Below are 27,077 nucleotides of genomic sequence, written 5' to 3'. Positions count from 1 at the left end.
TAAAAACTGCACACCGTTCGACTCATCTCAATTTCCTATAGATAGCCAATGCAATTTAGGGTAGTATTTTTTTAATTTAAGAGACTTGTTTTGTAGAGAAAAAGTGTCTGAAAGTGCTAAGCAACGCGATTTTTATCTTATCTGTAGTGCACAGGGTGGAAGGGGGATGAGGGTTGATCACCTTCCAAACCCTTCGGCTATCTAGGGAAGGTTTAGACGAGTTGAACGGTGTGCTGTTCTTGTAATTCTGATGTCTTAAACCCGAGATTTGGCGATGACAATGTCGGCGATTATTGAGTTTTGATTTCTGCGATTGCTGCATGTATTGTCATCGCATACACTAGATGGCATAAAAATCACGCTTCTAACCATCATAATGGTGTAAAATTTTGTCCTGGTGTAGATCATTGTAAAAAAAAACAAAAGACGCACGAAACCGTGTTTGGTAACGAAGTGCAGTTAAAGGTAAAAAACGCCGAGGTATTTGAATTACCAGTCATTCGCCGCTCGCTACCAAGTGTAGTTACAGTCATTAGCCGCTACCACAACGAATTATCTCTTTTTAATTAGCTTTCGTCATGCAAGTTTTTAATTAAGCCCAGAATATGTTCACTCACAAAAGATTGTAATACTCGTCTAGACGGTAAAAAATTCAATCAAATAAATTCTTTTATCTGGCTTATATCACAGTTAGACTTGAGCTTTTTATTCTGATTCCATGAACTACTTACCCCAATAATTATTAATGAACTATAATTTATTCATTTGTATGACAGTTAGTTGAAACGATGTTTATCTATTGGTTTTACGATCAGAGGGAGTACGCTATGATATGAAATTTAAATCCATGAATTGAAACAAAATAATCTAACTCAAAAATATCTCCTACCGCGCGGGCAGGGGTGAGTCTCAGCCTCCGATCATGACCTAACAAAGTAAAAATTAATTATTTTCAATCTTAACAGCCGCTCGAAATCTGCAGGACTAAAAAAACCTATTTTTCAAATATAAACCTTTTTTATTTAGCCTTGATCAAAGTTAAAATAAAATTATTCTAAATATATTGGGTTTTAAATAATCTGGATTTCAGACTCCGTAAAATAGACAATTTTAGGAATTTAAACCCAATTTATAAAAGTTCTGCATTGAAATTCTAGTACAACTCCTATAAATTTCGTCCAAATCTGGGAGAAATTATTATTGTACCGACAAAAGCCGCGACAGTGTTTTTTTTAAATAAAAATATGTTTTAAGCAAATTGTAGTTCTGAAATGTTCATAAATTGCTAGGATAGACAAATTTTAAACCAATAAAGTCGCTATCAATTATTAAAATACTATTTAAAGTGGCTAAAATAAATTTAATTGAGTGAAAAACCCTTTTCTACACAAATGGTAGTTTGCTGAAATTAGTACAGAGAAATATCCGCATGATGTCGCTGCGCACGATCTAGGACCGTCCAATTAAGTAGCATTACCGTTCGACGTTTGATAAGAAGGCGATGGTGGTGTAATGGTGAGCATAGTTGCCTTCCAAGCAGTTGATCCGGGTTCGATTCCCGGCCATCGCACTTTTTGCTTTTTGCACTGATACTGTTACATCACCCCCTACAGCTTGATTTGTCTAATTTTATTCATTTTTTAGTCCGAGTTGGCGGCGTGAGTGAAACCGTCTGGTCATGAAGTGTCTCAAAAATTGGCAAGGGAGCATTTTTGGACTAGATACAAGATATTCAAGCTTTGATGCGCGCAGGTAATTATGAGCAGGAAAATTTTATTTCTGTCTAAAAATAAGACGGCGTGCGTTTTCTTCCCCTGCGCGCCTATAGCTCTCCCACTCTTTCTTCTTCTCGCGTAAATCGCCGCCGCACTACTTGACAAACCGCAAGATTTTCGCCAGATTAGTTTGTCACGACAGCGTTTAAAAGGGAGGATTTTTTTATCATTATCCCGTAAGACGAGGCACCGAGAGAGAATCTAAAAATTGAAGCGTCGTCGGACACGCGATGGTCGCAGAGAAATGCGGCAAAAAAAGTGTCGCAACGTGCGAGAGAGAGTTTATATTCTGTGCCGTACATGAACCATTACGACGAACGAGTTAAAGACAGAAAATAAAGAAGCCCCTCGTGCCAGAGACTGTAGAAGCCTTTGTTGGTTGTTGGTCTTCTCGGATTCTGTATACAAGCTTAAGTATTTACCGCAGATTTAATTATTCATCTGCGGAGGGCTGTTACAAAAAATAATGTCTTGTTAAATTTGTATAAAATTGTTTTATTGAAATTCATATTAAATTTAAAGAGGTTTGTTTTCCAAGGGGGAGCATTTTTGATGGAAATTTTCCTCAGAAGCTCTGAGACGTTTTATTTTATATTCAAGCTTTCGTGATTGGTGTATCAAGTCTCTACGTGGCTCCGTAAAAAAGTGTTCCACTCAACAAGATTGCTTTTTGTATAAAAAGCAGTCGTTTCGGAAATAGAGTAGAAACACTCTTTGGGGAGTTAAAATTGAATGTTGCAAGTGAATCATAAATTTTCCAATAACTTTTTCTTTTACAGTGGCGATTTGAGTTTGGATCCAGCCTTGACGCGAACCCTGTTTTCGGAGGTCGGGAAAGGGTGGTACGCGTCGCGGGGCCGGAGCTGGCGGAGTGCGGCGGCGGCGGCGGGATGGGTAGAAAGGGTGGTCGATGAGCGCGATAAGCCGTTCGGTGGCGGCGGCGGCGGCGGCGCACTCGGCGCCGCTGGCAGGCTGGCTGGTGGTGCTGTGCTCGCTCTCCGCGCGCGAGTGACTGCTGCCGCCGCCGCCGTGTATGTGTGTGTGAGTGTGTGTGCATCGGGCCAGGCAGACAGCGAGCGAGCAAAGCAGCGACGACGACGACCAAGATTCGCCCGCCCGCCCGCCACCGGGAATCGACCGGGCCGAAGCCGCACTCTCACACTCGCGTAACGAGTCGCCGGCCGAATCCTCATTCGGCGGGGCCAACCGCAGCTTCGCCTGCAGCCGGGGGCCGAAGGGGCATGGGTCGGCGGTGAGCCCGGGCAGCCAGCAGCTCCGCCGCCGCGCCGCCGCCGCCGCCGTCGCTGCAGCACCGCAGAATCCGAGCCCGTCGCTGCACGGCCCGCCAGGTGAGCAGACACCCTGACCCCCTTTCACCCCTGCGGGCTGTCCTGCCCTGGAAGCCCGGAAGGCGCGCACGGGGGCGAGAGAGAAAGAGATAGAGAGCGAGCGAATTTCTTTGCTTTCTCGTCTGTGTGCTGTGTGTGTGTGCGCCTTGCAATGCGCCCAATCAATACGGCCCGATGTTCGGCTCTCCCTGCTGCGACATTCACTCTCTCGCTCGCTCGCTCACACACGCGATTTCGACGATTTTGCCACTCGGCCGAATCCGCCGCTTTCTTGCCCCTCACCGCGGTCATTAGGCCTGAGCGATTACCTCTCATGGCCCGAGCCGCGGGCGTGCTATGCCGTTCAAAATGAGCACGGAAGCCGATTTTTCAGCCCAATTCGAACGCCACAACGCGGCTTTCGAGACATGCAATTTGTTCTTTTCTTGTGTCTTCTGAAATTAACACAGACGTCGTTAGGGTTGGGAAATTGAGGCATTTCTCAGCAGCCATTTTTTACGAAAACGTCAAATGAGCACAAAGCATTCCAATAATGAAATCTTGAAAACAAATTGAAAGGCATTGAATCCCTCTCTTTATCGTTTTCAATCAATTTCAATTTTTAATTTTAATGCAGGAATTTCCCTGTGAAATGAGAGAGAGGTGAAAAATCAGGAAATAAAATAAATCACTGCATCAATTGTGAAATCTAATAAATTTTTACTTCCGTATTTTTTTCTGGAGCTGCTCGATGACCGATATATTTAAACAAAATTATGTTTTCCATTTAAAAAGCTTATATAACAGACCTAAAAGTTTGAAATAGACGTTTAAATTAAATCCCTTATTGCCAAGACAAGAAACTCACATGCATGATATTTTAGAGGGAAAATCGTGTTTTTATTTTTTGCAAAATTGCATGGATCTATATAAAAAATATTTTAGCAAATACTTTCCCTAAAATAGCGTATTTTTATCTTTACTAATATTATTTTCGGGGTAAATATTTATTTCTAAAGAAATCCTACAACTGCTGAAATTTTTTTAACAAATTTGCGCATTTTACAAATTTTTAATTTTAAATAATTACTCCTTACGACATGATTTTTGCAAACTATTTCAGAAAAGTATCGGAATATCTAAACAGTTTACAAATAGACTGAAATATGTTAAAATTTAATCAAAGTTTTAATTTTTAAAGCTCTAAAAGGGTATACGTAAAAGAAGCATTCAAAAAAGAGGCCAGAAATTTATTTGACAGAAATTGACGAAATGGTTGGTCAGAATGGCGCCGATGTAATGAATTTCCGATTTCGTGGGAGCGGGAGCACAACTCCCTTCCCTTCCCGCCCCTTTCCCCGCGGCAATTAGGCGCCGGTTTGCAGCCGTCTTCAAATGGCCATCGGAGCGGTGTCGGCGCGGGGCGAAAAAGCGAACTGCACATTGCGCGTGTTGAAAGTACCTCGGGGAAAAATTACAAGCCGGGTCTGCGGTAATTTTTGCGCGATCAATGGCAGCGTGTTGGCCCGTGACATCTCTGCTGCGCTGCTGCCGCTGCCGCTGCCACTGCCGTCGCTCGCCGGCAGTTCATTTTCGGCCGTGTAAAACTCAATTAATCCGATTTCAGCCACTCGAATCCGGCGAGCTCTGCTTTTTAAAGCGGCGGAAAGCCAAACGCTGCTGCTGCCACCGCCACCGCCCGCTTTTTGTTCGTCTAATTAGCGCCGCCGTGCAATTGCTCTCTCCGCTTGCTTGCTTGCTCGCCCGCCGCCAAGTGCAATGCATTCTCAGCACAGTCACAAGATTAGATATACCGTCGCCCAGGGAAAGCTGCACGGAGAAAGAGAACATCAAAGGCAATTCGTAGATGATGCTCTTTAACTCGGTGAACTTTCGATTTGATTTTTACCTCTTTCAATACGAAAATGTTTCAAGTCCATTCGGTTGGAAATTAGATTTTTAAACAGTTTGCTATATATTTTATTTGAATTTAAACATGTTTGGTGGAAGTATGAATTATTGTGAGAGTGAGGGATTGATTAACTAGAGAATATAAGGGAATATTATTTTTTTTCACATTTTCTAGGTATTAAAATGGAATTTGAAAAATTAAAAAACTGAAATTGACAAAGGGGTTAAGGGTTGACTTAATAAATTTAAAAATAACATTAAACTGGTATTAGTATTGCAGCAATTTCCTTTGAAATATTTTTTTATTAGATTCCATAATAAAATCGTAATGAATACCGCATTTTTAATTTTTCTAACTGTTTTCATATCTCTCTATTTCAACAATATACAATTCAAAATAATTATATGATAATATACACATTGAAGCAAATTCGCATTCCGAATTTTAAGTTTATATATCATAACTTGCATTACTTGCAATCCTTATTGATAGCCGCAGTCAGATTTTATTTTAAAATACGATGCTATTTACTATATTTTATCTAACAAATAAATATTTTAGTAAACTATTTTATTTATATTAATTAAATAAATTATGTAATATGTTAAAATAATGTTACAACAATATTTGCTATTTATTTGTTTGCATCATTTTTAGAATAATCGGATTAATCCGATTTTCTAATAAATAAGTATTATTTTACAATATATTATATAGTTTAAATGCTCTCTTGAATTTTTCCAGCGAAATGCTTGTTATTATATTGCGTGCGGGAAGCGTTAAATGGACGTACTAGCCCCCTCATTAATTTGTAACGTAAGCTCAGCCTTTAATTACCTAAAAGAGAAGGTGTCAGGTCGTATCACCTACGGCTCTTCTATTTCCTTGTATTTTAAAGGCAAAATCTCAAAAAAATATGTCAAATTCCCTAATTACAGTGACAAAGATCGACAACACACTGCCAAGATTTATATTTTTTTTTTATGTCGGACGAAACTAATTACAAAAAATAATTCCATATTTATTTAACAGGATTAAAAATACACTTTAATTATTATATTTGAGAAAAACTGATTGGATTTTCAATTTGGGAAAGATAAAGTTTTTCTTATATTATATTTAAAAATTAAACCTGTGCGTGTATTTCTATCTTTATTTTAAAATACATTATACATATAGCAGATAAAAGAGCATAAGAAATATGAATGCTATGCGATCAAATCAGTGAAACGTCAGCAAATCAAAAGATGTAAGCACATATCATACACGGCCTATACTAAAATAACAAATAAAACAAAAATAAAAGTAGGATATTATAATTACAGAGTACTAAAGGGCTTGAAAATCATAAATAATAATATTTAAAATTTAAATCATTGATTTTTGCAAATAAGAAAATATATACAATTTATTTTCTTTTAGTTTGAGCTCTGGAACCAAAACCATATAAAGTCACTTTTAATGTGAGTAATGTTTGGTTACTTTCTCTTAAAAACTATTTTATGCATCGAATTCAGTACAGCGTTGCAGCTAAAATTAAATATTAATAAATTTAGAACTTACTCTTTTTATTGGAATAAATAACTTAATTTTATTTTTTAAAATGCCACCTTTTTTGAGCTAATTTTCATACTGTTGAGTTTTTGTCATCATAGGAGCTGACAAGTTAAGATGTGGTTGACACAAATCCGCAGGTCTATTATACTCCAGACCGTTGTTGCCTTGTTACGTCATCGGTGACGCTGTGATCGCTCTCTTCTAAAAATTGCATTCTGTGCGGCGGTTGCAATGAAAACAATCCGGCTCCAAAGAAGTAGGGCAGACGGTGCATAAAAATTTAAGGCGTGATAAAAAATTTAAGCATTAAAGACGTCACTGATGACGCATGCGGACCGTTTTGTGTCCACTCAAATCCTATTTTTCTTCGTTCTGTTTCTCAATTTTGTGTCCTCCTGCAGCTCCTGATTTTATAAAATTAGATTAGACTGTCAATGTTAATTATAAAATAAACTTTTTCTAATATTTCAATTTTTTACTGGTAATATGAAATTACCTGTGAAATTAAACGAGTGTAAACAATTTTATAAGTACATTTTTTTTTTATTTTAATATTTACTTTCATTATCACAAAATTTTATTTTTATCATTGATATTTTTTCAGATAAATTAAATTTTCTGATTTAAATTTAATTTTATGCATGTAAACTATATTAAATTAGTATTCGTCCTTTCATAGTCTGTAAGTGAAATTCTGACGTTATTAAATTTTATATTATATTATGATGGGTGTAAATTGTTGTGGTTATTTTCTACGAGGGTTGAAAAACTTTTAATGTTGCTTTTTTTAATTATGAATTTATTTTTAACCTAGATTTTTTTGCTATATCCAGAATATTTTAAACCATGTCAATTGGTTTTAGAGAAATTAATAAAGCACAATTCGTCATTCAAGACCCAGCAATACAATCCGAAAGTTTCACAGTTTCCCAGTCCTAGAGGGTGGTTGAAGTCCAAACCGTGCAGAACCAAGAGAATCTTCCAGCAGCGGGCACTCGACAAGTACTTATTGCCAAAGTTTGGGCCGTTCTTCCTTCCCGACGAGACCGATTTGAATTTCGTGCGTCGGAACACGCACGGGCAGTCGATCAAAGTTTGCAAAGTTTACCCGGGGCTGTCAATTATTATTCGGCGCGTGCAAGGGCTTTTCGAGAGTCGAGTCTTGGCCTGGCCGAGTGGCACTTGCCGCTCTCTTTCCGCTCGAGAGCCTCTCCTCGCTTCACTCTCTCTCGTGCGAATTCAAATTAAATGCGTCCACGCCGAGAGAGGCAGCGTGATTGCGGGCCCGCCTGTACGTTCACATCTCGTGCATCGATCCCGCTCGCGCAACAATGAAGCCATTGTTACGCGCCGCGCTATTGATTCGCAGGTGAGACCGCAGATAAGGCAGAACACCCACCGTCTTCGTTGGCGCCGCCGGTGCTTCGTCTTGCGGAAGATGGAAATTTAGCGCTCCACTCTCCTCATTGTGCGCCGAAATCTCTCGCTCACGATAATTTTTAATAAATGAGAAGGCACTCAGCAGGTGATTTAACAGTTTTAAATTTAAATAGAGAAAATAACAATTAGATTTAACAATAGCGTGACAAAAATAAGGCTAAAAAATAGAAATTCATCTAGGTAGTGGAAAAATGGCGCATAGCTCATCAACCAAACGCGAATTTCCTTGTTTCAAGAAAGGGGCAGTGAAAATTTGGTTGTTTGTTTGTAGAGCAATGCGCAATTTCAGTGCTACCGCGACAAAAAAATCAGGAAATAAATCAATAAATGAAAAATTATCTGTGTGAATGATAAATGCCCCCGTGACGGTGAACTTTTTGTCTGCTTTTTGAAGCTTGAAAACGCTTGTTGCCATTTGAATGTCAGCTATCGCCAATAATTTAATCCCTGGAGTAGTTATTTTATTCAAATATCAACCCCAAAAATTTGTTTTAAATTTAAAGTTACAAAATTTTAGTTTTCAGTTTTCAGCAGCTTTTAATTTTGACCAAAAATTGGTAAAACTATAGTGAAAATCTCATTTTAAAAATGGAGGCTTTTATATTAGAATTTCAATGTCACGTTTTATGGAATTCTTTTTTTCCAAAATATTTTTAAGTTGCCAATTTTTTGGAATATAATTAATAATTCAAATTTTAACTCTTATGGTCTATTTCACACTTTACAATTTTCATTCATTTTATTGCGGACACCTAAAGAATCGATTAGAATTGCATTACGACTCCAAAGAGCGTCAAAATTCGTTACGTAACCAGCCAGTCTCATTAGAAATCGATCAGCCAACCGTGGACAGAGAAAAACCAGGAGAAAACTATTTTTGTACACTGTTAACACACGGGAAAGCCTTTTAATCCTTTTGATCCCTTTATTTAATCGACTAAAATAATTTAAACCAAAATGATTGGGCAAGTTCTAAAGTGAAGATTAGAGTTGATTCACCAATTGCGCATTTAATCTATTGTGCAAATTTGCCGGTGACAAGCGTTAATTGGCTTTCATGGCGAGTGGAATTGGCATAATTGGTGCGAGTGGAGAGCGAAGCACTGCGGCAACTTAGTCCTACTAACCCAAATTTGCGCGCGCAATTGATCGGTGCAAATACGAACGCGGTGATTGATGAGAGTGCGGAAGTGCCCCTCCCTCTACCCACGCCTGGGGCCGAAACACATACATGGCTTTGATAAATTTGATACGCAAAAAATGCACTGCTGGTGATCTAAAAAATAAATAGGCCCTAATTTCACATGAGAAATTTATATTTTGAGATAATTATGACTGAGTGTATAAAATTGGCATTTTTTAATCATTTGGATTTTTAAATTTTAATTTCAGTTGACCAGCATGAACTTCTAAATCCTGTGTTCTAAAAATCTTTCCAAAAAATGTGAATTTTTGTGAATCCCGTGAAAATAGCTAATTTTCTCCTGCCTCCATTAACAGACAAATTGACCAATCGCGTAATTGAAGTGACCGAAGCAGAGAACGAGAGGCAGAATGGGAGGCGGCGAGTTCGCTTTGAAGGCAGGCAAGAAGTGGACTATTTTTGCAGCGCAATTAGGGCGAGAGAGCTGCAGGCGGGCGCTCGTCGCCGGTGAAAGCAGCGTGCCTGCTGCTTGCATTAAGAATGAAAAGAACATTCAGTGTTTCCTCCATGTCGCCGGATTGTCTTTCTTAACCTCGCTCGCTCGCTCGCTCGCGAGCCACTCGACGTCCCGCTCGCTCGCTACATGCATCGAGCCAGCCCGTAAGGGCACATCAAAGCAATAACCTGCTTCCATTCTCCGATGCTGGATGGATGGATGGATGGATGCACACTTCTCTCTCTTTCTTTCTTTCTTCCTCCGCGCATGTTTGCTTTTGCGACGTATGCAACCCGCGTGACGCACACGCCGCGCGCAAAGCCTACACTCGCCGCCTGCAGGCGAATCTCTCGATCCCTCTTTCTGGTTCGAGTCTTCTAGTTACCATCTCGCTGCTGTTTCTATCGAATCGATGCCGAGGTCAAAAGCAAATCATTCTAGGCCATAAAACAATAAAAATGTGACCTTTGACCTCACTTCTTTATTTAAAATTGCTAACGAATATATTTAAATATTGATGAGATGTCAATTGGGAACATTAAATTTTAAATATTTTTCCAAGTTTTTAAGACTACAGGAAATTTACAATATTTAACAAAATTAATGGGAATTAGAGAGAGACTAATAAAAAAATTTGATCCATCAATTTCGGCAAACCCCAAGCGACATCAAAAATTTATTAAATATTTTCGAAAATACGTCATTGAAGCCTTCTTCAGCCCCTGAAACGCAAACTTTTCTGTAATTGCGCAGTGCCAGTTTTGCATATTCAAAAGATGATTTTAAAATGGCGGGAAATTGACAAAAAGATTGTCCAGTGTTTTTACAAGATATTTACGGAAATATAGCTGCTCCTTTTTACAGTTTATGAATTTTTTTAGTACTCAAACAAAAAATCCATCTTTTTCTTTCAATTTAAGAAACTTTCCCACCCCTAAATCTTAGTGAATTAAATCCTTTCAGTTTAAATTAAACACCTTGTATCCTACATGAGAAGCCCAAAAACTTAATTAGCAAAAGATTACAGAGAAAAAAAGAATATTTTTAAACTGATGTTTGTGGACTTGATTTTTAAACCAATTTACGCTGATAAATCATTTTTGTTTTAAAGTAATTGTTTTTCCGTCACAACATATTTTTTTATTTGAATTTTTAAATGCCAAACAGGATTTTCAATTAATTTAAAAAAATCTAAATTATATGATTATGATCACCAGAATTTTTCAATTGCATAAATGAGTAATTTTCAAGTCTAAGAGTTCATTTGCACTGGTTCAAGTTAATTTCTCAGCTAGAGATAATGCAAAATCGACTGGAATATTTATTTCTGTGACCACCCTCAATAGAATCACTTTGATGCATTTTTAAACATTTTTCGATTATTCCGGCAAACCTTGTAAATCAATTATTTAAGTTAATAAAAAAGCTCAGAAAAGGTCAAAATTAATGATTTTTTATGCTTTGCGACACGTTCCACGCATTATTATCTTAATTTTCCGGGAAATTTCTACGAGTTACGCCCTCTTGGTTGTTCTTGTCAGAGTATCCGGTAGACTTGTTTATCAATATCAAAATTGCAAAGTTGTATTGAAATCAGTCCTAAATGCTACAAGTAACTCGTCATGAAATAAATTATTTATCGTTACAAGTGGATGAGAAACAATTATCTAGCTTACTGAAGATAGGCAGCAATTGGCAAAATTTATTAATCGTTAAGCGTGTTAAGAAACCAACTATCAATTATTATTAAATATATTTTACTGTGCTGTGACTCTGTTCAAAATTAACTCTGAGCATATCAATTTCTTATTCTTAACGCTATTTCGAACACTAATAATTGTAAGTTACAACCTTATTGTTTAATAAATTTTTATTTTCCTTTGTCGCTAACTTCAGTGACAAAGCATTCAAAATGGCAAACAAAAATCAACCCAGCATATTTTTAGTATAATAAAAAACTTACACAAATATAAATAAAATGCTGAAAATTTTTTATCATTTTACCTGCTTAAATTGTTTGTAACACGTTTAAATTTCAATAGCTTTAATGTTAGGGCGTGCGTTGATGAAAATACTAAATAGGCAGGAAACATTAATTATTTTAAAAAGGATCAATCAAATAATATTTTGCTACTATGAGTACATTTAATGGTGCTAAACCAATATTACAGTACAAATTTTCCCCGTTTTGTGGAATTTCCCTCGTTTCTCCGGATATTGTGCAATAAACGGACACGGCAGCCGTATCAAACTGACGTTTTTCGAGGCGTCACTTTGACGGCGTCGCAGTCGACAAAACGTTCGACTGATGTGTATTATTGGATTTGCGCACTAATCGGCCGTCGGACGAAGCAAATCGAAGCCCCGCCAATCGAGTCCGGCCGGGTTGGGGCGCGAATTCGGCGAACCCAGTATGGATCTCGTTTCAGTGCGGTGCGGACTAAACTTGCGGAGCGGTGCGGCGCGGCGCGAGGGTGGCTGTCCCACATAACGCTCTTTCTCTCTCTCTCTCTCTCTCTCTCTCTCTCTCCCACCAGTGACGTCACTCGCCTGCAATATTTATCATTGGTGAAACACGTGCTCCCATCTGACAGCTAACAAAACCAGGCACAGTTTTTTTATTTAAGTATTTTATGTCTGCTTGACTGGGTTTACTGCTACATTTTCTAGTTTAAATTGCTAATTTTAAGCAGAATAATTTATAAAAACATTATTTTATCATTTCTTAATAACAGAGAGTTAAATAATTGTTTATAACAAAATTTTATTTTTATTTTATTTAAATAATATTAATTTTTTTAAACAGATTTTATTTTTAAATATGATAATATGGTTTTTACATTTTATTTTTTTTACTTATTATTTCAGTAGTTTTAAAATAAATAAATTTAATACCAATGCAATATGTTTGCCTAGTTGGAAACAATATTTATTTCTCGATAATTTTTTTCATTACCTCGAATCGCATATAAATATAAAAATTTAGATATTAATTAAATTTCAAGCTAGAATTAAACTGAATTGAAAATTCGGACATTTAAATAAAATTCTCCGGAATATACGATGTAGATAAAAGATGTTTCCTCTCGTTAAGGAGTTGAACGAAGCCCACATCAAATTAGCATTTAACAACGGACTAATCCGAGTTGATTGAATCTATCGAGCAGGAGCGTGTTATTGGTCTGTGTTCGTCGTCAAGTCTGACACGAGAATGCGAATGAGCCGAGTTTAGACTGCTTGCGGATCACCCCGGATGTGAAAAACGATTGATCAAAAGACGCCCGGTGGAATTTTCGGTTCTCGCGCGCATTAATCAGGCTTTGTGGGCGCCTTGTCTCGAGCAAAACAACGTCGTTCGTTGCCGCCAATTTATTAGCGCGCGCAGAAATAGTAAACGATTCGCTCGTTTCTCTTGATCGTCTTTGATTATCTCGTTTTGCTTTTGGCTAAAAGGCAGGAATTGCACTAAACCGTGAGGTTTTTGTAAGATCTCATGCATGAAAAAAGAAATGGTCCGTTTTTCCAGACCAAAAGTTTTAAGAAAATAATTCAATTTAATGTTTCGATTTTTCAGAAATTATATTTTGAAAAAAAAATATATAACCTTTTTACCATTTTTCCTCATTTTTTATTGAAACAAACCAGCAGAAATATTAATTTCTTCAAAATTACTTTTTTCGCAGGGCTAACGAAGTTGGTGGAAGGTGTCGGCCCTGAAGGATGGTGCCTTTGGCTGTTGACATCACGTTGAGAAGTGACCTGAGCGAGCAGTCGACGCAGGGCGCGCGCCATGTTCGAGCGGGACGGCGCCCTGATCATCCTAAGCCACAACCCTGAGCAGGAAATCGCCTTCACCCTGGAGGCCCTCACGCAGGCGGCCATCATCTTCTCGCTGGGGGTCGCCATCGTCGTCTCCAATGTCCTCGTCATCGCCACCTTCCTCACGGCCCACGGTACCTTTACCTTTTCCCAAAACAATTGCTTTTTATTTAATTTAAAAAAAAAATAATATAGAATTAATAATTATTGAAAGAAAGAAAAGTTTATTCCTTTTTCTCATCACAAAGAAATTAAAATTTCTAAATATATCCTAAATTTAAGGGATTTTTCATAAACTTAAAAAAATATTTCTTGAATCTGATAACTGATCAATAAATATTTTTTGGCATGGAAATATTAAAGTTTGGGAATATCCTCTCACATGCACACAAAATTTGCTATCGTTTTGCTCAGAATTTGAGCGATTTAGACGGTTTTAGGCTGTTTATATACGGTCTTGGCAAACAAAAAGGATTTTAAGTGTGTTTCACATGACTTTAAATCGCCTGATTTAAACTTGATTGATGGTCCCGGATCGTTTGAAATTCGCAGCTCTATTTAATTCACAATAAATTTTCTTCAGTTTAATACAAAATCACAGAGAGTCCCCTTTTTTGTATTTTTAATGTTAGGAAGTTGATATTTTCATTCCTGAAACTTCATTCTTGTTGTAAATCCGGCTTTCTCGGCGCAAAAATTGATTTTTGTTGAGGAGGAAAAGTTTCTCAGGCACGAACCTGGCGAAGAAAATAAAAAACGCGGAATAGGTATTACCATTTTCCAAGAACCGGTCTGGAGTTTCGATCGTGCCCTGCCCACGGACAAAAAGAGAGACGAAAAGGGAAAACATCTTATTTATTTACGTGTCGCGTGATGTCAAAAGACGCAGCGAATTATGCAATATTGAAATATCGGAGCGTTTCTCGGCGTCTGCGATTTCGGTTTGCGGCGTGAGAGCAGGCAGAGAACGCTTTTGGGGCGAAGCAGAGCAAAACACCGGCCGGTCAGAGTTTTATTTCGGTCTTACTTGTTATGCTCATTATGTTAACGAGAGGGGTAGCGGGGATGAACAGCAGGGAGGAGTGCGTTTAATATTGATTAAAAAAATCAGTGAGGTAAAAATCCGTTTAATATCAATTTTTTTTTTTTAAAAAAATCGCGAAATGGAAAATATGAAACAATTTTTTTTTTTAAATTTGTTACAATCCGATGCCTTGGATCGTAGACAAGTTCATCAAAAGGCAACACAAATAAATAATTCCCTCCTCCTCCTCCTCCTCTTCGCAAGTTGATCAATAGAATCAGAGGACAGGTGCGATTATATTAAGAATTCAAAAACTATTTCGACAGATGACGGCAGGGTTGCGAGACCGAAAATATCTTTACACTCATTGTCAAAAGGTGTGCAATTCGTGTTTTGCTCGGCAATCTCGCGATTTGGCGCAGAAAGGAGTAAAGAGAGACAAAAGGCAGCTGGCAGCACTCGGATTAATCAAGTTAAAGGTCGGCGAGCCACGGCGCTATTTGCGGCTGGTGCTCCCCTCCCGCACCCCCTCCGCCACCAGCCAGCCCGCCGCCGCCGCCGGGTAAACACACAGCACGGCCCCGATGCAACCCGCTCGACACTCACGCTACAATTTCCTCCGAAACCGACGCTAACCATCGAACGGAAATGTTGCGAACTTGTGCCAAGCAGTATTATTTCCCTGTTGAAAATCTAATCGTCGCTCTTTAAGAATTAATTTTACTGTTCCGAGTCAAGTGGTTTCGTTTTGACTGCTCTGAGAGAGCGGATATTTTATTTAGCTGTGACTAAAAACAGTTTTTTACCATTAAACATCATGGAAAAAACATGGAAATTCAGGTTTTATGAATGATTTATTTAAATTTTTTACTATCTCTCAAATTTTTTAATAAAAAATACAGGTTATTTAGAAGGATCACAGGGCAAAATTTAGTTCAATGCCATAACGGTGTTTTCTTCCACAAACATGGAATTTATAATTTAAAATTTTGTCTTCAGAAGCAGAATATTAAAATAAATATTACAATAATTATTGATTGCCAGACGCATGCTGACCTCTTAGGAGGTCAATTCGCTCTATTGTACAGTTAATGTTTGTTTGCATATTATTTAATCAAAATTCAAAACAAGCAATCCGATTAGATAAATGTGTTTTTGTCTATTATTAATTTTCTTCCAATTATTTTTAGTATCAAAATTAAACAATTTAACAAGAACACCATTCGAAGCGCCAATACAATAAACATTGAACGCAATTTAACTCGTCAATTTTTGTATATTTTCATTTGGGCTTGTGCAATATTTATTAACAAAAAAAACCTGCAAAGGTGGATCATTTTTACCATCTGGCTTTATGATTTCTGGTCCCGGAACCCAACCTGAAACTGCCCTAAACTTTCCTAAAAAAAAAACTCCAAAAATACCATGTCATTTCGCCATTTGCTCTTCACCATTTTGAATCTAACAGAAAAGATATAAATTTAGAGCTAAATTTGACCAAAACCAAAATCTTTAAAATTGAAGCTTAAAACTACTAATTCTATCCGTAACAGGATTTGTGGAATAAAGACCAAATTTTTTAAAGATGCTAAACAGGAAAACAAATATATAATTCACCAGTTGGGTAAGCCCTTAGTGTTTGAATCCGCGGATAGAGATGGCACTCATGGTTCTTTTAGATTTTAATGAACTTCTGTTGTGATTTCAGACTCAACCCTGCTGTTGTGCATTCAGCTTCTAGAGTTATTTCTTTAGACATGAGAGAACAAAAATCAGTTCAGCCAGAAACGTCGGAAAATATTATTTATTATTTCAAAAAACAGTTTTTCACGATTCTACGGTGATTGGCTTAACCGATTTTGGTTTTCAGCACGTCAAGAGAAAAAAATATTAAGTGAAGAATGCAAAGTGGCAGGATTAATTGAGTCTGAAATTCCAGCGGAAAAGTGCCTTAAAATCGAAAGTATACGGTGGCGCTTCGAACACTAAGGGCTTGCGCAACTGGTGAATTGAAAAACGAAATTTTTTACAGAGGTTTCCGAAAATATTTTGAATTTTCCAATTAATGTTCATTACTATCCATATAATCTTGATTTTTATCATTCCATCTAACAATAAGTAATCATTTTCATGTTTTATAGCATATCTTAATAATTAATTCAATATGATTTTGCTCTAAAGTGTCTTATTATACGTACTTCATTTTACCTTTGACACTGAAAATTGATTGAAACTGATATATATGCTCTGTGATTTCGGTGTGGACCCGTAGGGCCGAAGGAGGTGATCAACTACTACCTGCTGTCGCTGGCGGTAGCCGACCTGCTATGCGGGCTGCTGGTGGTGCCTCTGTCGGTGTACCCGGCGATCGTGCAGCACTGGGTGTACGGCGACATGGTGTGTCGGCTGACCGGCTACGTGGAAGTGACTCTGTGGAGCGTGAGTGTGTACACGTTCATGTGGATAAGCGTGGACCGGTACCTGGCGATCCGCAAGCCGCTGCGCTACGACACGGTGCAGACGAAGACGCGCTGCCAGTGCTGGATGGCGTTCACGTGGATCTCGTCGTGCATGCTGTGCTGCCCGCCGCTGCTCAACTACAGCACGCCGCACTTTGACCCTGAGGCCTACGTCTGCCAGCTCGACTGGGACAACATGATGGCCTACTCGGTCACCATGGCCATCCTCGTGCTCGGCCCTTCGCTCATCACCATCTTCTACACCTACGGCTACATCTTCACCGTGATGCGACGCGTGCGATCCGGCGTGCCCATCCACGACCGCGAGTACGCCACAGCGCTCGCAGAGAACCTGTCCAACCCCAGCCACGTCATGTCCTTCGTCCTCATCTGCTCCTTCTGGCTCTCCTGGGCGCCCTACGCTGGCGTCAGGCTCTACGAGTACTGCACCGGCCTCAGGTTTCAGGTAAAAACTAAATCAATTTTTTACCACTCTAGCATTTTTTACTGATTTTTGCTGAGAATTCCTAGTGTAATGTTTTCCATACACTTTGGGACAGTTTTAAATTGAGAAGCAATGGCAAAATTGGCTAGCACGTAACTGTGTAAAATAATTATTTATTTTTGTCAAAAAATCCTGCGAGACGAGCTCAAAGCTGAGCACACACTTTTTGCTAGTGGTGAAAAGGAGAACACGGAAATCGAGGAGCCACTGAAGCAATGGGCCAGATTCATGCGACGCGTAGATATGGCGTCCGGTGGAGTATGGCGCAAAAACAAAAACGGTCACGTGAAAATGCACGAAAATAACCAAGTTTTCGTCAATATTGTGACATAATTTGCATTACTTAATTATTACTTATTAATTGTGTCTTTTGGATCGTAAAAACAAACTCTTGACATTCGCACGGAAATCCAAAGAGAGCTTTTTGTTTTCCACATTCAGACGCCATCTTGGATCTGCGCAGTGGGAACCAATTTTAACGCACATCTGGACCCCGCTGCCTCTGAACACATGTTTAAATTTATATTTTATTCAAGAATTAAAATATATTAATTAGTTTACACACTTACGTGCTAGCCAATTTTGCCATTCCTTAAACTTTTACAGTTAATTGTAACAATTTCATCAAAATTTCTCTAAAATATGGATTTTGGTACTGTAAAACCCCGGGAAATCAGGAAAATCTTTGTTGCCAATGTACAAACTTAAATGAACGCTATAAACGTTTTAAAAGAGTGGCTCAAAATTAACATTCTTTCAAATAGTGATGATGATGGCTGTCTCCCTGCTTGAATTATTATTTTATTTTACAACAAAGTGTCCCCAAATATACACCGTTGGAAGATTTCGACGAGAGGAATCGAAATCTGTCCTGGAAATATTCGGTAAAATTGGCAAAGTTTGAAGTTTTACTGTAGCAAAATCCTCTTTTGAGTATTACACATTGCATAGGAAGAACAATTTCGATCGTTGTTCCGTTTCATCCTCACTAATTGTAAGCTGTTTTTGAACACTATTTAATACATACCAAAACAATCCTAATATGATACTACAAATTTTTTTTGCAATTTATAATATAAGCCGTTCCCTCAAAATTAGAATATTTATTAATTTAAATAGTAACAAAAATATCATATTCAATAGACAGATTACATGTTATAAATTTTAATAATTTAGTTATCTAGCAGGTACATTTGAAGAAAGGAAAGAAAAATTCAGATTAATTTATTTAACTAAAATTTTTCAGAACCAAACTGGAAACATTCGGAGATTTGCAATATCAATCAGTTTTAAATTATGAATATTTAATATTATGTTTGACCTCAATAAAGTTTCCCTGCTGCTATTGATAAATTAATGATCGATCAATTTGTGATAATTGCAGGTGCCGATGCTGCACTTCACGATCGTGTGGGTGGGCGTGCTCAACTCGTTCTGGAAGTCGCTGATCTACGTGACGATGAGTCCGTCGTTCCGCGTCGGCATGCGCATCTTCTGCCTCAGCCTGTGCTGCAGGTACAAGGGTCGCAGGGACGACCTCTCCGACGACGAGTAGCTGCTGTTGTTGTAAAATTGTTGTAGCCGCCGCCGACGCCATCCTCCCAGCCGACCACGCGAGAGAGATAGAAACAAAATAAATCCTCGCGCTCTCAGACGAAAGAAAGAAACGGCGGCGACGAAACTTTGGAGAGCGATTTCCCTCCGGGGCTTGTTCTAAATGTGCAGAAGTCAATGTCAGAGAGCAGGAAAACTGTCTAGCGGGCTTTCATCGGCAATTACTATAAATAATAGAGATACAACTCATTTGAACGCACTTCGACCTCTCGAATGGAAAAGTGGAAATTAAGAATAGCATTTAATGCAGCAATAATTTTACGAACCACACGCAGAGGATGAATAATCGACCGTCGCCATTCCGAGGGGGAGAAGCAAGGGGTGGCGCGATTTTGAGTTTCTAGCGAGAGATCAAAAAAGCATGGGCGACGCGACACAATCATTTTCCATTTATTACTTTTCGATTATTGCACAATTGTTGAGTAAAAATTAGAAGGATCGAACGAGCTTTCCCGAGCGAATATTATACTAAAATTGAAACAAACGCGCGCGTTATTCTTGTCCAGAAGAGTGATCAAAGTGCAGCAAAGCGGTATAAAATTGTGAACCTTTTAAAATCTTGATGTTAGGCTTTTTGATATACTACATATAATTCAGTGTGTTACCTAGGAAAGCAGCGGACGAATTATTTCCAACTCTCACGTAATGTCGCGCGGCGAATCGGAGAAAACGATATTTTTAGCAATCATGTCGTATAATCAAATATACATAATTATACATATACTTACGGAAGCTAAACAAAAAGAATCACTGTTAAAAGTGGCGTAGCGCGCGAGAGAGGAACTATCGAAAAAAAGCAGACACAATTGTTACTTGCAACGCGTCGTGTAATTATATTTATAGCAGCAGCAGCAGCAGCAGCAGAGACAATACGTGCGAGGGAAAATTGTAGCAGAAGCGAATATTTACACTAATATCGGTGTGTGTGTTCCAATGTACTCGATTGTTATATCAAGAAAAACTCTCTTCGCCGCTCAGCAGCCAGCGGAATTGCCCCCCGCGCCGCGAGAGACAATTAATTATAATTAAAACTCTCATCTCTCTCTAACTATCTCTCTCACTCTCTCTCTGTACTCCCAAGTGTATTATAGCATCCGTTCGTTCGTTCGTTGAAAGGCGCGTAGGTTTTTGATAAATATATCTATTATTACACTGTGTATTCGATAAAATAAAGTAAATCTAACGTGGCGGGGCAATCCGATACTTAAATATATAATACGAGTCGTTTCACCTCAGAAAAATATCCTTGTTGCTCAAGCAATTGGTTCCTTTATTTCCTCGATAAAATTAGAGGGAAAACCGAAACTACGCAGTTGAGCAATACAAAATAAAACGACGCAGTTTACACGGGAAATCGACCTTTGTTTTTTGGTGATTGGCGGAAAAGCGCCGGGCCTACTTGAATTTGGGTTGAATAACAGAAAACTCGATCAAAATGAGGCGTGCAAATTAATTTGCCAATTTCTCCGTCAGCCAGAATGCACTTCCTTTTAAAATTTTCATTCTTGTTATCTGATATTGGATTTAAATTTCTGGAAGTTTTGGAAAGGGAAGCAACTGCTAATCAGAGCTCTCGTTACGACTTCCCCTCTTTCTAAAAGGGCGCAAAAATTCCGATTTCGTCACGGAAAACGCAGGTCGTGGCCGTGAGCAGGTGAAAAGAAAAAGAATAATAATAATTGCTGCTGAGTCACGCGCGGGGAGCGGCGAAATCATCTCGTGTAATCAAAAACACCAATCCTCCTGATATAAATAACACATATATGCAATTATATACATACGAAAAATTAGTGCGTGTGATCCCCCCCTGAATGTGGCGCCAAATTAGCCGTTTGGAGAAAAGTGAGTGTTTTCATTTGCATTGTTGTCGTGTTCCACCAATACAAGACAAGGAAAAAAAATTTGATTAATTAAAACAAGCAGAGTTAAGCGCAGTCAGCAGCAAACATAAAAAAAATTTAGGCTCAACAAGTGTGTGTTTTCGCGTCGCGGAAACACGAGAGAATATCCTAACACACGAGAGAAGCAAAAGCAAGCAAGCAAGCAAGAAAAGTAAGAAAAAGCGTCGTTCAAGCAGCAGTTGCCTTATAGTGTAATCATTTTTATTGATTGATTGTTGGCTCAATAATGTGATATCTCCTAATCATCGTAGCGAAACCCCTGAATCGATCGTTCATAATGTATAATATGTAATTGTAGAGCGAACAGTGCGTGTATAAAAGAAAATAATGTAACAAAAAATCTCTCAATGTGTCTGCTTACAGGATATATATACTGTATATGAAAAAGAAAACAAACTTCAAAGTATATATATCGAATCGATCGATCAAGTAGTTGTCAATTGCACTCTGTGTCTCCGCAAAAGAAAGAAAAATTGGTGTCGGTTTCATTAGCCACAGCGTTCATGTTCCAGACTGAATATAAAGTAATTATTTTAAGCCCGTTTTGTAAACACACACTCACACTCACGTAGTCATTCCATATTTTTAATAACTAGCGCACCACCACGCGAAACGAAAGCAACGCAGCGCAACAAGCATTTTCCGGCAGCCAAAGAGCACTGTCCAAGCAAGCGGCTTCGATTTTATTTTAATAATAATTCTCTGTTATTTAATTAGTGTTGGCAGCTGCAAGCTGATGGCAAATTGTGTTTTTTGATTAGGAATTTTGTGCATTCTAGACAAAATATATGTAGACCCTCTGTTTGATTTTGAGGCTTCAAAAGAAAAAGGCGTCGTTCATGCAGCATTCCACCTAATTCGGTGGGTATTAAAGGCCAAATTTGAACTTCTAATGGTTTTTGGTCAGACCAATGTCTTGTCGGTCTTTTCTTTTTGGGCAGATGATTTCAATTCACCATTTAAAAGCCATAAGTGTACAAAGCAGCAAATATAGATGGCGCCACCGGTTACTTCCGATTTCAAGGCACGCCGCCTCCAATTTCAGACTAAATACCACAATGAATTCTGCGTTTAAAATCATTTCTTATTTGTGCTATAAACAAAAATTAGTTCAACCAATCGCGTCGTAAAAGCTTAAAAATTGTTTAAAGTTTCTACAACAATTGGCCGAACCAACGTTTGGTTTAAGCACATCTACAGAATTAATTTTAAGAGCAGAATGGGTTGGAAATAAGCGGCAGAAATTGTGTTGATTTTGTATTTTTACAGTGACGCCATCATTTGGAAGCTTCAAACTTCAGAGAGCTTTCACAAATGGTGAATTTATTTCAAACAAACTTCAATCCGACATGAAATTTTGCAGCAAAGCCAATAAAAAATATTAAATCTGTGTGGAGATGGTCGCAGAACCTATTCAACTCCTTTATTGTCTCTAAAATCAGGCAGTGGCGCCAGCCAGTGGAGGCTGTTAGCACTAAACATACGTTTGTGTATTTCGTTTTGAACTATAGCAAGCATCCCACATGCTTCAATGTAAGAAAATGCTTGTTCCAGCGTTGAATTTTGGATATTACATGTTGAATTGTTGTTACTTTTTATACCTTGGAAAAGTTTATTATTGAAAGACGAGAAAAACGAGCGAGGGAAGCAGAGAGAACATAATTAAATACACGCGTTATTTTAGTTTTTGTGTCTCCGCCGACTTTGGTTTTCTGGGGCGAACTTGGAGCTGTGTGTGCGTTTGAGTGCGTCTGTCTGATGGCCATTTGAGAGTGAGAGCGGGAGGCTGCTACCTCTCGCTCCAGCTTTTGTTACTTACGAAAGTGCCGCCGGTAGGGCCGCCGTGTTTCCAAGAAGGCCTAGCAGTCGTGCTGTATAAATACGTGTTTCATTCACACACAAGCAAACACACACAAACATGTCAAAAGAAAAGGGTGGACGCCGTCGTGTAACTCAAAAACCAAAGTAATCAACAAACGCTGTTTTTATTGAGCATCCTCGTTTTTTGAAATGTATATTCACGCCACGATGAATGATACTCTGATTTATAATGACGTTTCTTCAAAATAAAGGGATATCTGAGAGTAACCAGCGTTCACGTGTACTTTCTTTCGAGACACAGCGCGTGGAACGCCTCGAACTGCCCCACACTCACCTTCCCCACCTTCAGCAGGCTGTCTATGAGGCGTGTTTGCGCGTCGTTCGCCCTCCACCCACTCCTGCAACGCCCAGAATATTGTCAATTTCACACGCAACTTGTGAGAAAAAGTCATACTTCTTTAATTCTGATTTTTCATTAAAATTTACGCAGGCTAGAAGGCTTTGAATGGTCAAAAGCAGGGTTATAGGGTTATGAATTTTAGACGATTATTTTTTTTCGATCCAATGAGCACGAATCATTATATTTTGAGCTATTTAAACCACTTTAAATCTTCCTATACAACCTACAACCGTTAAAATGGGCTATGGTTCCCAGAAAAAGTAAATAATTGTTATAATTCGCGTCCCGAAATTTTTCTCGTACAATTTTTTGGTCGAATTTTCTAGCTCGAAATTATTTTTAATCTGGTTTCCAGTAAAACTTTTTTAGTCCACATATATGCAAAATTTAGCTTGATGCTAAAAATTCAGTGAAGAAAATGCTTGACATTAATTTTAAATTTTTACTCATCTTTCCAGCATGAAAAACTCATGTTTAGATGGTACACGAGAAGTATTTTGAAAAGGCCAAATAAATAAGGTTAAGAAATTAAAAATTAGGATTAAAAAAAAATTAATTTAATTTGTGTTAAACAAATCACAAAGAGTTTTCTTATTGTTAGTTGCAATTGTGCAATTTGGAAGCGAATAAATCGTTATATTTTTAAAATAATATAACTTCAATAATCGACCTCAATTAAAATATAATTTGTTAGTTTGAGCATTCTTCAAACAAATTCTTTTTAGAAAATGGCACTTTTCCAGCAAAAATGTTTTCAGAATAGTTAATTTTATTAGAGAGACGTATGAATTTAGCTGAAGAGATGATGAAGAGTCAAAAACCCGTTTAAATCGGCTCATAAATCATCTAATATGGACTAAAAACAGCAAAAATTGTCTCCTTTCTTGCGTACAAACGTCTAAAATTCAAAGCCCTAAAATCAAGAGGCTTTTCAACTCATTCCGGAGACTGGATTCACGATCTTTACAGTGAAAAAGTTAAAATTTGTATTTGAAATAAAGGTTTCTTTAATTTTCTTCAGAAAAGAGCTGCAAATCTAGGCGGCAAAGTATGGGGTCAATCCTTTTCCCTAACGATTTTCTGAAGGTTTTTGTCTTGGGAAAAGACATTTCATCACTTATTCTCACTTTTAATTATTTTACACCTATTTTTGGTATTGCTCCATTAAAAATGAATTTTTGTACCAATTATTTTATAAAATTCAGAACTGACTTCATTAAATAAATAAAAATAAGAAATTTTCAAACCTTGGAATGAGCAGGGCCGGAAGAAAATTCGAGTCAAAGTACTTCTTCCTGCATATCGCAGCCTTCATCACCAACTCGTGCACCTTTTTGCTACTTTCAAAGTGAGCAATCGCCTTTTCCACGTCGCTCTGCACCTGCTGCTTTTGATTATGAGAAGCAATCGTAACTCAACGCGTTTTTTCTAACAAAAGAGCGCCCAACGAACCTGAGTTCTGGTGCCTTGCTCGCTTGGGAAGATGCCGCCAGGGTTGCTGTCACTCAGATCTTTTATCCGAGTGAACAGCATCGTCCGCCAATCGGACAGCTCACTTCTAAGCTTCTCAGGCACGTATGGCGGCTGAATGGAAAATTAAGCATTAAATAGGTTAAAAAAACAAATTAGGTAAAAAACAGATTTTAAGCAGCAGTAAATAACATTGCCTGAGAGATTCTTGTTTACTTCAATAATAAGAAAATACTTGAAAAATATAAATTTTGGTACCATTTCATGGTGGGTTTTGAGGCAGTGGAGTGGCTCGTGCTGCACCAGTTGGTTCAGGAAGGAAAGAAGATAGGAAAAGTGAGCTGGCGTCCTGCACGGCGTGTTGTGTTTGCTGCCAAACGTGTTTCTGAACCAGGAGGCGTAGGGCGCCGTGGGGCTCGCGTGGCCCAGCTGCCGAATCAGCACGAAGCACAGAAGAAGCGTCTCTGGCTCCTGATGCTCCAGCGCCTGACTCAACCACGCACGCACCAAATCTAAATCGACAAGAAAAATTTATAATTTTAAAGTTTGTCTTTGTGAATTAATAATTACTATCGCTGATCTTTAGCTTCAAATATATATTAGTCACATCTGTTATCATTATTTTTTTATGAACTTTAATTTTTTACTGAGTCAGTCATCTCTATTAAAATATTTAAAAGTTATTCCCAACCTGAGAGCTTCTGGTCGGCATCAGAGTATAGTGAAACAAAGGACGAGACACAGATCAGCGCGGACTTCCAGTTCACTTCGCGTGCCTCGTTGATCACTCTGGTCAGCAGGTTTAGAGCACTTGTCGACGAACCCTGACTCTCCAATAGCTAGAGCCACAAAAATAATTAAAATTTAAACATACCACTGGCGTAATCTATTAGTGGATTTGGACACTAACAATAAAGGGCTAACGCAACTGGTGAATTGTGAAAGAATCTTGATTTTCAATTGGGAGATAGCATAATTCGTCGCTTGATTGGGATGCTAACTTTTTTCTTGGCAAATTTCAGCTCTTACAATTGTTAGAGGGAATTTTAAGGAATGGGAAATATGGGAGTTTTATAATTTTTTAGTCTAAGTAAGTCCACTTTTAAGACAGGAATTATTGGTGCGGCTTTTCATTTCCTTTGTTACGTTACGCTTTTGGCCAAAATTTTAATGGGATTTTTGACGAGTTGGTGCAAAATTTTAAATATTGTAATTATATAAAATTGCTAAAAAAAACACTTCCTTTTTGTACTCAATATTTTAGTTTAAAATTGCTAAGTACCATTTTGAAGGCAGGCAAAGGGTATTTCCACTCATGCTGCCTGGCGAGGGCCTGGTGGACGCTGATGAACGGCGGTGACGTCAGCCGCACCTCGAGCAGGCTTCCGGCTAGCCTGGCAAAGACGCCCGGACTGAGTGACTGCTGCAAATGCGCCAGCCACCAGGGCCCCTTCTCGGCACTGTCCTCCTCCTCGAAGGGCAGCCGGCGCTCCACCTGAGCCAGCAGGGCGTGGCACGTCCGGACCACAGGCGCCAGGTTGGCGGGAGGCTCAGGGCCGTGCGCCAAGGCGGCGCAGCTCTTGATCAGGTCCACAGACACGACGGCGCCATCCTGCACCAACTTGGCGAGACGGACGCCCACGGACGCCAGGTTTGCCTCATCCAATCTAACAGGAAATAAATTATATGATAACATTTATTTAAAATTAAAGAATTTTTTAATTTACTTTATTCTTTATTTTATCAAGAGTAAAATTAGCAAAATATACTGACGATTCCAGGTACAAGGTGCAGTGAAGGAGTTCAGCACAATGCAGCATCCAAACCAGCTCCAAAGGAAGCCGCTGAATTTCAAGAAAAATCAAATAATAAATAATAAAAAATTAAATTTGAACTTACAAAGCTTCTAATCAGCTTGCCAAGGGAAACTTTGGACAACGAGCCTTTAGAAACGAGCTGATTGGCAAGGAAAACCATGGACTTGACGCTGTTTTTCTTTACAGGGTCCAAAAGGTCCTGTCTCGTCTGCTGCAGGGCAACCTGCTGCTCCTGCAGAAGACTTTTGAACCTGGTTGGGAAGTTCTCCGCACATTGACTTGCGCTGCTTTGAGTTGTACCGAAAGCTTCGCTGAATAGACGCTGTAAGATTGGTACATTAATGAAAGGAATTCACAAGAAGATTTAAGTTTTGAAAATACGGAAAATACATACATACCTTTTTGGATCCAGATTGTGTCATGTTTTGCGACAGAAACATTATTGAAATTTATTTGACTGACTAGAAATAATATAAGACCATCTCTCTCAAATTTATACGAAATGACATCAAGTTTTTATACAATTGCCGGCAAGCCCATATTAATAACAATAAACGACAACAAACTCAAAAAATTAACATAAACAGCATCCCAT

General features: G+C 38.4%; 2 protein-coding genes and 1 non-coding gene across 4 annotated transcripts; 2 read left to right on the top strand and 1 right to left on the bottom strand.

The window, feature by feature from the left end:
- Positions 1 to 1,498: 1,498 nt before the first annotated feature.
- On the top strand, positions 1,499 to 1,570 carry TRNAG-UCC (transfer RNA glycine (anticodon UCC)). Its single transcript has one exon. It is a non-coding gene; the product is annotated as a tRNA-Gly (tRNA).
- A 1,407-nt stretch (positions 1,571 to 2,977) lies between these two features.
- On the top strand, positions 2,978 to 23,066 carry DopEcR (G-protein coupled receptor DopEcR). Of its 2 annotated transcripts, none has more exons than XM_065485875.1 (4): positions 2,978 to 3,124; positions 13,336 to 13,605; positions 16,768 to 17,420; positions 18,844 to 23,066. In XM_065485875.1, the coding sequence occupies exons 2-4, from the start codon at positions 13,443 to 13,445 to the stop codon at positions 19,012 to 19,014; spliced, it is 987 nt and encodes a 328-aa protein (XP_065341947.1). In that variant the 5' UTR covers positions 2,978 to 3,124; positions 13,336 to 13,442; the 3' UTR covers positions 19,015 to 23,066. The 2 variants fall into 2 exon arrangements, with proteins under 2 accessions (XP_065341947.1, XP_065341948.1); XM_065485876.1 differs by lacking the exon at positions 2,978 to 3,124 and adding an exon at positions 12,162 to 12,259.
- Positions 22,941 to 27,077, bottom strand: LOC135940811 (Fanconi anemia group A protein homolog). The gene is made up of 9 exons (XM_065485874.1): positions 26,881 to 27,077; positions 26,565 to 26,804; positions 26,439 to 26,509; positions 25,948 to 26,332; positions 25,357 to 25,504; positions 24,924 to 25,177; positions 24,647 to 24,779; positions 24,443 to 24,584; positions 22,941 to 23,193 (listed from the first exon to the last, which is right to left on the bottom strand). The coding sequence occupies exons 1-9, from the start codon at positions 26,920 to 26,922 to the stop codon at positions 23,070 to 23,072; spliced, it is 1,539 nt and encodes a 512-aa protein (XP_065341946.1). The 5' UTR covers positions 26,923 to 27,077; the 3' UTR covers positions 22,941 to 23,069.

This window comes from Cloeon dipterum, chromosome 3 (assembly GCF_949628265.1).
Source record: "Cloeon dipterum chromosome 3, ieCloDipt1.1, whole genome shotgun sequence".
In the NCBI taxonomy this organism is placed as follows: domain Eukaryota; kingdom Metazoa; phylum Arthropoda; class Insecta; order Ephemeroptera; family Baetidae; genus Cloeon; species Cloeon dipterum.
The sequence above is the reverse complement of the archived record's forward strand: the minus strand, read 5'-3'. Positions and strand labels throughout refer to the sequence as shown.

Bases quoted from the DNA above. Each gene is read 5' to 3' on its own strand.
- DopEcR (XM_065485875.1), top strand. From the start codon at position 13,443: ATGTTCGAGCGGGACGGCGCCCTGATCATCCTAAGCCACAACCCTGAG. The intron at 13,606-16,767 runs GTACCTTTACCT...GTGGACCCGTAG, and splicing joins CACCTTCCTCACGGCCCACG to GGCCGAAGGAGGTGATCAAC. The intron at 17,421-18,843 runs GTAAAAACTAAA...TGATAATTGCAG, and splicing joins GCACCGGCCTCAGGTTTCAG to GTGCCGATGCTGCACTTCAC.
- LOC135940811 (XM_065485874.1), bottom strand. From the start codon at position 26,922: ATGTTTCTGTCGCAAAACATGACACAATCTGGATCCAAAAAG. The intron at 26,805-26,880 runs GTATGTATGTAT...CCAATCTTACAG, and splicing joins CACAATCTGGATCCAAAAAG to CGTCTATTCAGCGAAGCTTT. The intron at 26,333-26,438 runs GTCAGTATATTT...ATTTCCTGTTAG, and splicing joins TGCACCTTGTACCTGGAATC to ATTGGATGAGGCAAACCTGG.